The sequence below is a fragment of the Oncorhynchus mykiss genome, chromosome 16 (assembly GCF_057628025.1).
Source record: "Oncorhynchus mykiss isolate SJ-2025 chromosome 16, ASM5762802v1, whole genome shotgun sequence".
NCBI classification, from domain to species: Eukaryota; Metazoa; Chordata; class Actinopteri; order Salmoniformes; family Salmonidae; genus Oncorhynchus; species Oncorhynchus mykiss.
This window is the reverse complement of record NC_143037.1, coordinates 55,266,285-55,280,130: the sequence shown is the minus strand read 5'-3', so window position 1 is coordinate 55,280,130 and position 13,846 is coordinate 55,266,285. Positions and strand designations below refer to the sequence as shown.

General features: G+C 42.2%; 1 protein-coding gene across 1 annotated transcript; it reads left to right on the top strand.

Annotated features, from left to right (window-relative positions):
- Positions 1-2,542: 2,542 nt before the first annotated feature.
- On the top strand, positions 2,543-13,558 carry LOC110492250 (von Willebrand factor A domain-containing protein 1). Its single transcript, XM_021566397.3, has 6 exons — positions 2,543-3,363; positions 6,204-6,761; positions 7,774-8,106; positions 10,147-10,422; positions 10,585-10,866; positions 11,327-13,558. Exons 1-6 carry the CDS (start codon positions 3,279-3,281, stop codon positions 11,353-11,355), a joined length of 1,563 nt encoding a protein of 520 aa, XP_021422072.1. The 5' UTR covers positions 2,543-3,278; the 3' UTR covers positions 11,356-13,558.
- Positions 13,559-13,846: the final 288 nt, after the last annotated feature.

Below are 13,846 nucleotides of genomic sequence, written 5' to 3'. Positions count from 1 at the left end.
GGACATTTGGTCAATTAAGTTCAACACAGCCCAGTGATGGGAAACCTCTCTGACTTCCCCCTCCTAACTTATTTTTACTTTTATTTATGTCTGGTGTCCAAATCAAAAATAGTGCATGAGCTTACACATGAGTGTTCTAGGCCTGGCATGCATGGGCTGTGAGTGTGAATGCTTTGGGTTTGCTTTTGACATCAAGCAGATTGGGGGATTAATAATTGGTCTATTTTGTGGCCTATCAGATCGCCCTGTTCTTCTCTTTCATATTTTATCTCCCTTTGACCCACTTTCCCTCTTACTTCTCCTGATCAGATAGGTGCTCAATCTCTCCTCTCATTCATCGCCTGTCTCCTATCTTTGCGCTGCCGTTTGTTTCACCTAGAAAGGCCTGGAGAAAGTCAACACTCCACCTCTTAATTCTTACAACTCTACAAAACATGGCATAAACCTAAAATTCCTCAAATTCGCGAAGGAAGGTACAAAAACTGGCAATGAGTGATGTGGAGAATTGTCTTTACTACTGAAATTGTGTTTCCATTGTGATGTGATGCCAGAAGCACTGGAGCCAGTTTTAATGGTAAATAACAGCAGGAGCGCTGACAAAGTGTTAAGAGATTGTATAAACCCCAATTACAAATGGTGCATAGTTGTGTAAACTTGAAGTGTTCAGAATTTAACAAAATAGGTCCCTCCACTCACGAAATGCTGTGTGTCTGTGTTTCCATGTTGTCACACTGTGAAGGTTGAGCAGTGTCATACAGTAATGGACTTGTCATCCGTTTGTCCGTCTCCACCTCCTTTACTCGTTCACCTCCCTTCCTCCCTTATTCCTATTGCCTTGTCCACTGCCAAAAATGGTCAACTAACCTCTCTTTGCAGCTTTGCCCAATCGATTTCAATGACACTGTTCCAGAAAGACATGTGAATCTCAGAGGAGCACAACTACTCTTCCACAGAGATTGCTAGGGTATGTGCAAATAAGTGAAAACAGATAGCCAGTTTGGTTGCGTAACCTGTGCTTACTGAGAGAAGATAGAAATGTGTCAAAATGAACTGGTGTGCGATTGAAATGATTTCCCTTACTCTGGTCCCCCTGTAACAACATGTCATGTGAATTGCATACAGCACAGACACTCACCTGATCCATTAGTCAAAACCTGCATGTCGTAGATGCACATATGCGCACACACACACACATACAGTACACGCATACCAATACAAAGTTATTCCAGGTGGGTATTTCTAACTGATTGACTGCTTACTGGACAGTGCAAAGAGCAGGACTCCCATCTGCTGAGATAAACAGTGTGCTATACAGTGGACCAGACTGGGGGGGGTTGTTAATTTTAGTTCGGTTTGGCTAACGTTAGCTAAGCTAGGGGTTAGGGTTAAGGTTAGGGTTAGGGTTAAGGGGCAGGGTTAGCTAATATGCTAAATAGTTTAAAAGTAGTAAGTAGTTACAGTTGCTAATGAGCTAAAATACTAAAGTTGTCCATGATGAGATTCGAATTCGCAACCTTTGGGTTTCTAGACTTTCGCATTCTATGCCCATCCATCCACCCCGACCAACCACCCCCATTTCATTTTTTTGCATTAAGTAACCATCTGTCTTCTGTAACCATACCAAAGTAACATTTCATACTAATTTGAATGTCCCAGATTTATGTTTACTATGTTACGTCTAGTCTATGAGACCAGGCTGGTCAAACAAAACAATATTATTTTTGGAAAGGGTAAACTCCTTATCTTTCATAGAGCAGCCCCTATATTTTACTGACTCAGTGTTTAATTACTAGGTGTGTGGTGGAGTGTTCTGTTACAATGGAAATAAGCTTGGGTAATGTGGTGCACCGAGGTCTCTAGACATCAGACCTTTCCCACTGGGCATAGAAGTAATTTCAACCTCTAGTTTTGATTTCAGTTGACACCTGGTTGATTTGTCAACTAATCTGAATTCAATGTGAAATCAACAAAACATTTCATCATGTCACTGGATTAAGGTAAAAATGTGGTTAAAAAAATCAAAAATTCCCTTACATACATTAGCAAATCCAATCAGTTTTTCATGTTGATTCAACTTCTTCACATTAAGTTATTTTGTTGAAATGATGTGGAAACAATGTTGATTCAACCAGTTTTTGCCAAGTGGCTTGTTCCTTCTCTTAATTCCCACTTTCGTCTTCTACCCTATTCCTACTCCTCCTCACCTCTCTCTCTCTCTCGCTCTCTCTACAAAAGCTGCCTGCTTTTCACTCTCATATAGACCCCTTCCCAATATCACATTCTCCAAGTCTCCCCTGAGGCACTATAGGCTGATGCAATTCAATTAAAAATAATATTTAATGGAATTTATTTTGACGACTTGAGCAAACCTGATGCTGAAGTCCAAGAGCTTGACCCCATTATTTTTGTCCACCAGTCAGTGAACAGTCTGTCATCATACTGTAATTCTATATTTAGATTTTTTTACATGATCTTATAGTATCATATTTAACTAAGCATGCACATACACATTAAATAGAATATAGCCTACATTAGGCCTGTCATCTTGAGGAGGCACTCTCATTAAAATGATTTTGGTGCTGAAAGTCAGTGGCCCTCTGGTAATAAAAGTATCCATAATTACAACGGCTCATAACTGAAATTCGTAGTTATAATAGGATAAGTGTACAGAATCCAGATAATTATACCGTTGGCTAATTTCAAAGCTTAAAGTTACAATTCTTCTTTATGTTTCACATTTTCAAGACTCTTCACTTTTTGCGTGATTGACTACTCGCCATAAAATGTAAAGATAAACTTTATGAGAAAATGGGCACCTTTCCAGAGCAATGACGTTTGGCGAGAGCTCTCTTGAGCTTCTTGCTATTCGAAGTCTCTTGAAAGACTGGAAATAAAGACGATTGAACACTGGAAGGGGAGGACCTGGACACGGGACTGGAGTCAGGGCGAAGAACCGGCTTGAACACTCACGCCCTAGTTCGCTCAAAGCGCCTTTTACCTCACAAACTCACGGAGGATACCCGAGCAACCAATTTTCTGGGGAAAATATTACGAGAATAAAATGTTCCAGAAAAACAGAAACAAAACTGGAAAAGTCTGAGTGAAAGTGAGGATATGTGAAGTTCCAATCTTTTTATAGCCTGTTAGTAGCTCGAATGTAAGCCTGATTACCATTTCACTTGGAGCAACGGTCCAGGCAATGGACACTTTTTTGGAGGAAGCCCTTTCGATATCGTCATAATTCTTTATACTGGAATTGATCACAATTAACCCTTGCAATGAAGGTTCGGGTTGCATTTACTTGCATGCTGGTTTGCGTGTTCCTGTGGTCGTCCAGTGGTCAAAACTCCGCACCAGAAGCAGGTGAGTTTTGCAGGTGATTGTCGTTGTTCTGGTGGTGGGTGGATGTTATAGCCTAGTTCTACATGACTGACAGACTAGGGAGGAGAGGTGCAGTCAGAGTATCTCCAAATGGTGTTATTAGATTGGCACAATAATTTTATCATAGACTACTGTTCATAGAATTTCTACAATTTTGACAGTAACCTATGTTGATACCTGTTCCTGGATTTTAATGAGAAGTTTAACGCTATGTTAAATGTATTTATGCATATGATTTATGGTGATGTAAATTAAAACATCTAATTGATTATAACACCATAATAATTACTGAACGCTTGTTACAACCATGCATGTGTTAGCTAGAGCTCATAACCGTAGTGGTGAAAACTAAACTTGGTGGTGAGTCAATTCAATCTGTCAGTGGTCTGTTTTTATGACTCAGTGTAAGGGTATAATGTACAGAACATTACACTTCTCACACCCTCTTCCATTTATAGACAAGCCATGTTTTGACTAAGAGCCTAATTACTTTCTATGCATCGCACTCAAACATAAAAATGCTTTTAATACTAAGGACTGGCTGAGAAGCACAGTTTATTCAGGTTTCATCTCCTGTGATGTATTTTGATCTTACATATAGCCTACTGATGTTTTTTCATTTTTATTTATTTAACCTTTATTTAACTAGATAAGTCAGTTAAGAACAAATTCTTATTTACAATGACAGCCTACCCCGGCCAAACCCAGACAACGCTGGGCCAATTGTGCGCCGTCCTATGGGACTCACCAATCACTGCCTGGTGTGATACAGCTTGGTGAAATAACCACATCATGTTTTAAATCAAGAAGAACTGTGGATGAGGCCTTTTCTATCACATCTGGGCTGTCAATCTGAAGTACACACCTGTGTGTGTGTGTGTGGTGTGTGTGTGTGGTGTGTGTGTGTGAGCTTCCATGCATGTGTGAAACAGGTCTAAAGTGTTATGGTCAGTTATTCCCATGCTCATCAAGGTTATGGGGTTTCATAATTTACATTCAGTGTAACCATTACTATATTAGTCAAACTTGTTCATGGTGGACTGTAAATCTAATACTGTACAAAGCAAATATTTGGTTTACAATCAATAGGCATGACCAGAGAGACACATACATACTGTAAATACTGTTTATAGGCACTTTAACCTGGAGGCCACTAAGGCAGCTGGAGGAGTACAAAGTCCAAACAAGAAGACAGATGTAGCGAATTCTTTAGGAAGCAAGAGAGTGAAAGAGAGAAAGGCAGTGTTTTCACACTCACTGCAATTCGTCCTTCAACACTACACACTTGTCAGTACAACCACCACAGATCGAGCGTCAAATTAAAGCCTGAAGAAATTCACTTTTAAGGGCCCAAAGAAAATAGTGCATTTCAAAAGAACTCATAGCTGGACAACGAACTTAGCATGTTTCGCTCTCGCTTTCTCTCGCTTTCTCTCTCTTTCTCTCTTTCTTTCTTTCTCTCTCCCTCACTCTTTCTGCTCTGAGCACATGTGCTACTACTGCACATTCTTCCTCTTCTCTCAAATGGAACTGCAAAAACACACCTCCCCCTTATCCTCTCTCTCTCTCTCTCTCTCTCTCCACCTCCAACCCCTCCTTATACCACCAATAGCTCCTACTGTTCCCCCCCTCTCCTCTCTCTCCCCCTAACCCCTCTCCCTTAAATGAGAAGCCATGTTTCGTGCTACTGTTACGAAATATGTCAAATTGGCAAATCTGGAATATTTGGCCTAGTCTTCCTAAATGTTGTGACAGCATCTTTCATCCGTCCTTCATCCGCCCATCCCTACTCTGATCTATCTCACTTCATCCCTATATTTTGTTTGTTTTGATCTGGTCTAATTTCTGTAATTACTTGGTTCTCACTCCTCCACTCATTTCTGTGTGTGGGTGTGCGCACACTTGCATGCATGCACACTCACACTGAACAGGGAGGGGACCACTGGAAAAAGTTAAGGGAGGGAGAAGGAATCAGAGGGAGAGAGAAAATAGAGAGAAAGTTGGAAGTGGTAGTGGGTTTTTCCACAGATGCTCCACACCGTCTCATTTTGCTCTAGGATTGTACTGTACATATCCCCGTAAATAAGTGTGGCTATGAGTTTGCCACTTCTCTATGGGAAGTTTGTAGGTTAACTAACTATACCACTATGTTTCCCACATACACAACAATTAGTGTATCTCACACACGTATTATAAGCACTATGCTTATAGAAATTCACCCACCATGAAGTGGGGGAAGAGACAGACTGAGAAGGTGTAAATATTGCTACATTTAATCTCTAGGAGCATATTCTCATTCATTTTCACATATTATTAGCATGATAATCTGTAGCCGTAGCCTATACATACATTGGGGCAAAAAAGTATTTAGTCAGCCACCAATTGTGCAAGTTCTCCCACTTCAAAAGATGAGAGAGGCCTGTAGTTTTCATCATAGGTACACTTCAACTATGACAGACAAAATGAGGAAAACAAATCCAGAAAATCACATTGTAGGATTTTTAATTTATTTATTTGCAAATTATGGTGGAAAACTTTTGTTATTTACCAAATACTTATTTTCCACCATAATTTGCAAATAAATTCATAAAAAATCCTACAATGTGATTTTCTGGATTTCTTTTCCTCATTTTGTCTGTCATAGTTGAAGTGTACCTATGATGAAAATTACAGGCCTCTCATCTTTTTAAGTGGGAAAACTTGCACAATTGGTGGCTGACTAAATACTTTTTTTGCCCCACTGTATGTATCTATATTCTCGTATAGCTGTAAAAATCTACTGAATGTGTGTCCACCACCTGTAACCTTTCCTCTCCTCTCAGTTTTGAACTGCTGTGAGGGTGACATCCTCTTCCTATTGGACTCCTCGGGCAGCGTCTCATCCTATGACTACTCCCGCATGCTGGGCTTTTTGTCCGAGCTCCTCCTTCCATTCTCATTGGGTGAGGACCAGGTGAGGGTGAGCCTTCTGCAGGTGGGCACCCAACCCCGCCTTGAGTTTGGTTTTGACAGCCACAATAGCCAAACTGGCCTACAGGGGGCGCTGGGGAACACCAAGCCTCTGAGGGGCGACACCAACACAGAGGAGGCCCTCAGGATGGCCAAGGACTGGGTGCTGAAGCCCGGGGGTGGTGCGGGGGCCAGGGAAGAACTCCCCAGAGTTCTAGTGTGGCTGACGGATGGGGTGAAGCCGGGTGATGTGATTGGACCAATGGAGAAGCTGAGAGAGGAGGGCGTGGCCGTTCTGGTGATCTCCACGGGCCACGGGAACTACCAGGTGCTGCGGCAGGTGGTCACCCCTCCTGTGGAGTCACACCTGTACTTTGTGGACATCGACGATATGAGTATCATCACTGAGGACCTGAGGGATGCCATTATTGGTGAGTGCGTGTGGGGTTCTGTGTGTGTGTGTCCATTTTGATTCCACAATTGACTGCAACTAACATGGACCTGACACCTTCTTTTGAGCTCTACTATAAACTGTGCTGCTGTACAAATCCATGTCTCTGTGCTGCTCCTTTATCACATACCCACTCCTAGAGACAGTGGGACATAGAGGGAAGAAGAGACCGTGTGTTTTAGACTGTAATGAGAGAGGGGGGACTATTAATAAAGACATTATTCAACCCAGCCCCCTCTACCGTGCCCCCCTACGGTGCCAGACAGATATATATATATATATAGACAAGACGGTATTTTTCTGGTCAGATAGGGTAACAGTCATAGCGACACACAGGCACTTCCAGTAAACATATGTAGCTCTAAGACATGATGCATAGTGATGGGCGGACGCAGAGTGTAAATACAGTTTGTTTACGACACAGAAGGAGAATCCAGGGTTCCTTTAGCGAGTGCCTGAGGTTCCTTTCCGCTGATACTGAAACCTGAATACTGGTTTGCTATTTGTTACAGTGGTATCCTCCAGAACTGGTTTGTCTATTTCAAGGGTTTTTATGGCATGAGTTGTGAATGCATTGGAGAACCCACAGTTTGTCTGTCTGTCTGAGCTCTTCTCTTACTGGCGTGTCCTCCACAACTCATCCCTTTCCTCCCTCTCTTTTTTGCCATCTTGTTCTGGTTATCCAAGTAGGAATGTTTGCCAGTGAGAGAAGGGAATCTGCACACTGTGTTAATATGGTATGGTACCGCCATCGTTTCAATATAAATTTCCATTCATTCCATTCCAGCCATTACAATGAGCACGTCCTCCGATTTAAAGTGAAACGAGTCTCCACTGGAGGTGTATGTTGCACCAGTGGTTCAGTCCTTCGGTCTCAGTCTGTTTCTTCTCTAACAGAGATCCTCCGGGCTGAACGGCTCCAGGTGCGAGACGTGTATATTGCACCTCCAGTCCACCAGACCTTCGGTCTCAGTATGTTTCTTCTCTAACAGAGATCCTCCGGGCTGAACGGCTCCAGGTGCGAGACGTGTCCACAGACAGCGCCATGCTGCAGTGGCGACCGGTTCTGGCCGGTTTGACCGGTTACTATGAGATCCGGTTTGGACCGGCTCCCAGTCTAGGAGTGAGCGAAAGAGAAGCAAGGGGGCCTGGTACCAGCCCCAGTACCAGTGGTAGTCATTACCAACGACTGACCCGGCCAGGGGACTCCAGCATGGCAAGGCTGATGGACCTGAAACCAGACACCACATACATGGCCACACTGACTCCTAAGTCCAACCTACAGGTGCTCAACCCCCTCTCTGTCACCTTCACCACTAAGCCAGGTAAGAGGAGGTGGCACGTTTACATTGGACATTTACATTGTTACAATTAACAATGTTGACTTGGAGTGTGATGTCTTTAGGGTTGTGTCCAGCATGGGCCTCACACTGTATATCAAAAATTCTTGAAGATGGAATCCGCAGTAGGGGAAACAGCACCACTGTCCAATGCACGGCCGTTGTTATTGTTTTTGTTTTGTTGACAAGGTAGAGCTGGGGAAGATTGTGCCTCGTTGTAAAATTTGTACATGTGCTGCTGTTCTATTGCACTTGCAATGATGTCAGACGGGAAAAAAACTGTGTTGGTTGTTTGTAGTATCTTCTTTGTTGTAATATCAGAAACGGATGTGGCAGTTCCCCCGTTAAGGATTCCAGCTTTCACTTCCACTTTAGAATAAAATCACTTGGTAAATCATCATTTTATATATATTTTATTATTACATACAGTTGAAGTCGGAAGTTTACATACACTTAGGTTGGAGTCATTAAAACTCGTTTTTCAAACACTCCACAAAATACTTGTCAACAAACTATAGTTTTGGCAAGTCAGTTAGGATATCTACTTTGTGCGTGACACAATTAATTTTTCCAACAATTGTTTACAGACAGATTATTTCACTTATAATTCACTGTATCACAAGTTTACACACACTAAGTTGACTGCCTTTAAACAGCTTGGAAAATTCCAGAAAATTATGTCATGGCTTTAGAAGCTTCTGATAGACTAATTGAGTCAATTGGAGGTATACCTGTGGATGTATTTCAAGGCCTACCTTCAAACTCAGTGCCTCTTTGCTTGACATGAGAAAATCAAATGGAATCAGCCAAGACCTCAAAAAAATAATTGTAGACCTCCACAAGCAATTTCCAAACGCCTGAAGGTACCACATTCATCTGTTCAAACAATGGTACGCTAATATAAACACTATGGGACCATGCAGCCGTCATACCGCTCAGGAAGCAAACGCGTTCTGTCTCCTAGAGATGAATGTACTTTGGTGCGAAAAGTGCAAATCAATTCCAGAACAAGAGCAAAGGACCTTGTGAAGATGCTGGAGGAAACGGGTACAAAAGTATCTATATCCACAGTAAAACAAGTCCTATATCGACATAACCTGAAAGGCTGCTCAGCAAGGAAGAAGCCACTGCTCCAAAGCCACCATAAAAAAAGCCAGACTACGATTTGCAACTGCACATGGGGACAAAGATCGTACTTTTTGGAGAAATGTCCTCTGGTCTGATGAAACAAAAATGGAACTGTTTGGCCATAATGACCATCATTATGTTTGGAGGATAAATGGGGCGGCTTGCAAGCCGAAGAACACCATCCCAACCGTGAAGCACGGGGGTTTCATCATCATGTTGTGGGGGATCTTTGCTGCAGGAGGGACTGGTGCACTTCACAAAATAGATGGCATCAGAGGAAGGAAAATTATGTGGATATATTGAAGCAACACTTCAAGACATCAGTCAGGAATTTAAAGCTTGGTCTCAAATGGGTCCTCCAAATGGGCAATGACCCCAAGCACACTTCCAAAGTTGTGGCAAAATGGCTTAAGGACAACAAAGTCAAGGTATTGGAGTGGCCATCACAAAGCCCTGACCTCAATCCTATAGAAAATGTGTGGGCAGAACTGAAAAGCGTGTGCGAGCAAGGAGGCCTACAAACCTTACTCAGTTACACCAGTTCTGTCAGGAGGAATGGGCCAAAATTCACCCAACTTATTGTGGGAAGCTTGTAGAAGGCTACCCAAAACATTTGACCAAGGTTAAACGATTTAAAGGCAATGATACCAAATACTAATTGAGTGTATGTAAACTTCTGACCCACTGGGAATGTGATGAAAGAAATACATGCTGAAATAAATCACTACTATTATTCTGACATTTCACATTATTAAAATAAAGTGGTGATCCTAACTGACCTAAGACAGGGAATCTTAACTAGGATTAAATGTCAGGAATATAGAAACTGAGTTTAAATGTATTTGGCTAAGGTGTATGTAAACTTCCGACTTCAACTGTATCACTTTGTCTCCTCAGAGGTGTTGAGCCCGACTGTGGTGACGGTGTCTGACTCAGGGGCCAACGGTGTGAGGGTGAGCTGGGGTCCTCTGCAGCCAGAGTCTGTCCAGAGCTTCCAGGTGGAGTACATGGCCCTGCCGGGGGGGAAGCTCCACATGACTACTGTGGGCCAAGGGCAGAACTCCACCCTGCTGACTAACCTCCAGCCAGACACCCAGTACCTGGTCACCGTGAGCGCACGGCACTCCTCTGGCCGGGAGAGGGCCATGTCTGTCAAAGTGTGCACTGAGGAGGGTAAGGAGCATTGAGGATATGGTCTTAGGTATGAATGGTATTAGCCTTAAAGCTTAAACTGAAGTATTAAAAGGGGGAAATGCAAAATTGACTATTATACTTCACATAGAACTGTATAAATGCAGCACATAGGCCTTATTCCCCCCCTCCCTCCCTTCTCAGTGAGGCCGGCTCTAGCAGACCTGCAGCTGACCACGGTGGGCAGTGACTCTGTGCAGGTGGACTGGAAAGCCAGCGTGGACGGCCTCAGGGGCTACTGGCTCACCTGGGAGGGACAGGGCATCCACGGCTCTACCGCCGCCCCGCGCTCCTCCCTCTACTTGCCTTCCAACTCACTGTCCACACGCCTCACACACCTGCCCCCCGCCACCCGAGTGTGTGTGTCACCCGTCTACCGGACGGCACGCGGGGAGGGCCTCTGCTGTATGGCCCAGTTTCATTCAGGTGAGAGGACAGCATGCTGCCATTTTGAATTAGGAAGTGAACCCTTTCAGCACTGCTGGTTGGGGTCAGTTAATTTCAGTTGTTGAGTTGGTCAATTGGAGCGGGCATGGCATTTTTGGGGGCATTTCTAATTGGATCCTAGAATTTGCACTTTTAAATGCACCCAAGCCATCTCTCTGTTTGGATAAGGATGAGTTTTGAATAGCATTTTGAATCTGAAGAGGAGCAGTAGCCTATTTTTTTGCCTACATTTCAACAATGATCCACTTATAGTATGTCACCAAAACTTCTGATAATTTTTGGGAAACAACTGTCTGACCCCAAAGTAACCACACCAAAAATGTGTGGTTGTGGTTGTGCCAACTGGGGTTTCCATAACAACTAGCTAACACTCTTGGCTTGCTACTGGGAATGTCTGGTATGAGATTTTCATGTGTGTCTGTTTCCTTCTTCCTTTCAGATGCATCGGTTTGGGGCCACAGATCATAACATTGCTGAGCTCAACAGGCACTATGCCAAGGATGGAGAGATGAAGGAGAAGAAGAGATAGAGGAACAATGCATCTGAACTTGCATCCCTCCTTCAGTTCGTTCTCTCCTTTCTGGACAAGACACAAGGCCTTTGGCTTACAAAGCACTGTCTAATAGATACTGATACGATAGATAGATTGATAGATAGATTGATAGATAGATAGGCTTGCTGTACTATAAAGATCTTGCTCTATTAGTAAGCACCCTAACTGAGTTGGGTTGCTATCTCCAGCGATATATACATCTTGATTTTCACATTTACTTTACATTGCCTAAAACCTGTAATCACACTGTAAACATGTTTGTTTTAGATATAAAATGTAGAGAGTGGCTAAGCATATCAGTATAGATCAAGGTCATTCTGCTTGATGGTATTTTGCATAATGTAGTTTTAATCAACAAGACCCACTGGGCACAGACATGGTGATTTACTAATTTGAATTCAACAGAAAATGTCACCAAGTCGTTGGATTTAGGTTAAAAGTTGGGTGGAAAAAAACATGAAATTCCCTTACTTTGATGACTTTTTGCAAATCCAATCAGTTTTCCACGTTGATTCAACATCATCTCATACATTTTTGATGTTGTTGAAATGACGTGCAAACAACATTGATTCAACCAGTTTTACCCAGTGGGGAGGAATGTATTTTTTAAAAATGTTCTAGCTTCTACAATACACAAGGAGCAACCATGTTTGCAAAATAATCTGAATATTTCCCAAAGCACCCACTCGTAATATTTTAGTAACACTCTTTCCATGTGTGTGCCAACTCACTTTAATTGAAGGGCAAATGGACACAGAATCCTTAATAACAGAGGAACCCATCTAAACCAATGAAAAATCTGATTCTCTACATGGCTGCACTGATAAAACCACAGACGAGATGTTCTACCAGTGAGATGTTGCAGATGATTTTTCGATAAAGGATCAATCTGACCGTATTCATACTGTAGGTGTAATGTTTCGACATCATTTCAACATCAAAAAATCTAAGCGATGACGTTCAATCAACGTGGAAAACTGATTGGATTTGCAAAAAGTCATCAACGTAAGGAAATTCTGTCTCTTTTTCACCCAACTTTTAACTTAAATCCAATTGACATGGTGACATTTTATGTTGATTTCACATTGACTTCATGTTAGTTGACGACTCAACCAAATGTAAATCAAAAATAGACGTTGAACTGACGTCTGTGCAGTGCGGTGGGTCTGTTATCAGCTGGTTTCTGCTGCCTCCCTGTGGAAGTTGTACTGATGCATTTTAGATCCTTTTTAGATAGTTTCAGTGTTGGTTTGTTCATATTCATTACATTGAGAGTTGTTCATCACTATATTAAATGAACTAGTTTTACAACATAGCGGATTTTCATTGAGAATGATCATGCATATCCAAAGTGATTACAGGTGTAATACAATGTATTTGTTTGGTCATTTTTATTTTCACTCCTAACTAACTGCATCACATTTTTTTGCATTAACATTAACTGCATTAACTTCCAGAACTGTCTCTTAGTGCCTAGTATTGATGGATGCTGTTGGGTTGTTGCAGTCACCTCTCACAGTGGTACATCAGTTAAAGCACAGGGACTGAATGACTGACCATTTATTGAGGATCAGGATGCTAATTAGAGGAATTAATTGAAGAAGGGTTGATATCAAAAGGGATTGTAGAAATTATGATGAATATGAAACATTCATATCTGATTTGTGAGGAAAAGCTGGAAATAGAGGTTGTCAAAGGGTGAGTCTTATTTCATGGCCTTCCCCTGTAAGACATTCTATGCATCTCTAACTCCCATTCTAATTTTCTCATCTCCTCACTCTTCTTTGCCATTTTTCCTCTGGCCTTAGTTATCTTTGTTTTCATTATTATTTTGGTTAGGTCAGGGTGGGACATGGGGGATTTATGTGTTTTGTCCGTTCTAGGTAGTTTTGTATGTCTATGGTTGCCTAGATTGGTTCTCAATTAGAGGCAGCTGTCTGTCATTGTATCTGATTAGGAACCATATTTAGGCAGCCATGTTCTTTGGGTATTTTGTGGGTGATTGTCTTCTGTCTTTGTGTCATTGCACCAGATAGGACTGTTTCGGTTTTCACATTTGTTGTTTTGTATTTTGTAGTGTTCTCGGTTATCGTCTTCATTAAACATGTTGAACACTAACCACGCTGCATTTTGGTCCTCCTCTCCTTCAACGGAAGAAAGCCGTTACAATCATGCTCATTTTCTTTTAATTGTCGCCTCCTCTGCCTTCTCATCCTCGTCGTTCAATCGTTTTTTTTCTCCTCCTCAGCTCTCTTTTTTTGCATCTTTTGCATTTTGCATCTCTTTCTCCCTCTTTCTTCTCCTGCTTATTTTTCCCTTTCCCCTCTGTCCTTTCATTCTCTTCCATTTTCTAAAACTCTCTTTATCGTTCATTCTCTGTAGCTCCCAATGCTTTTCCTTTTCCGT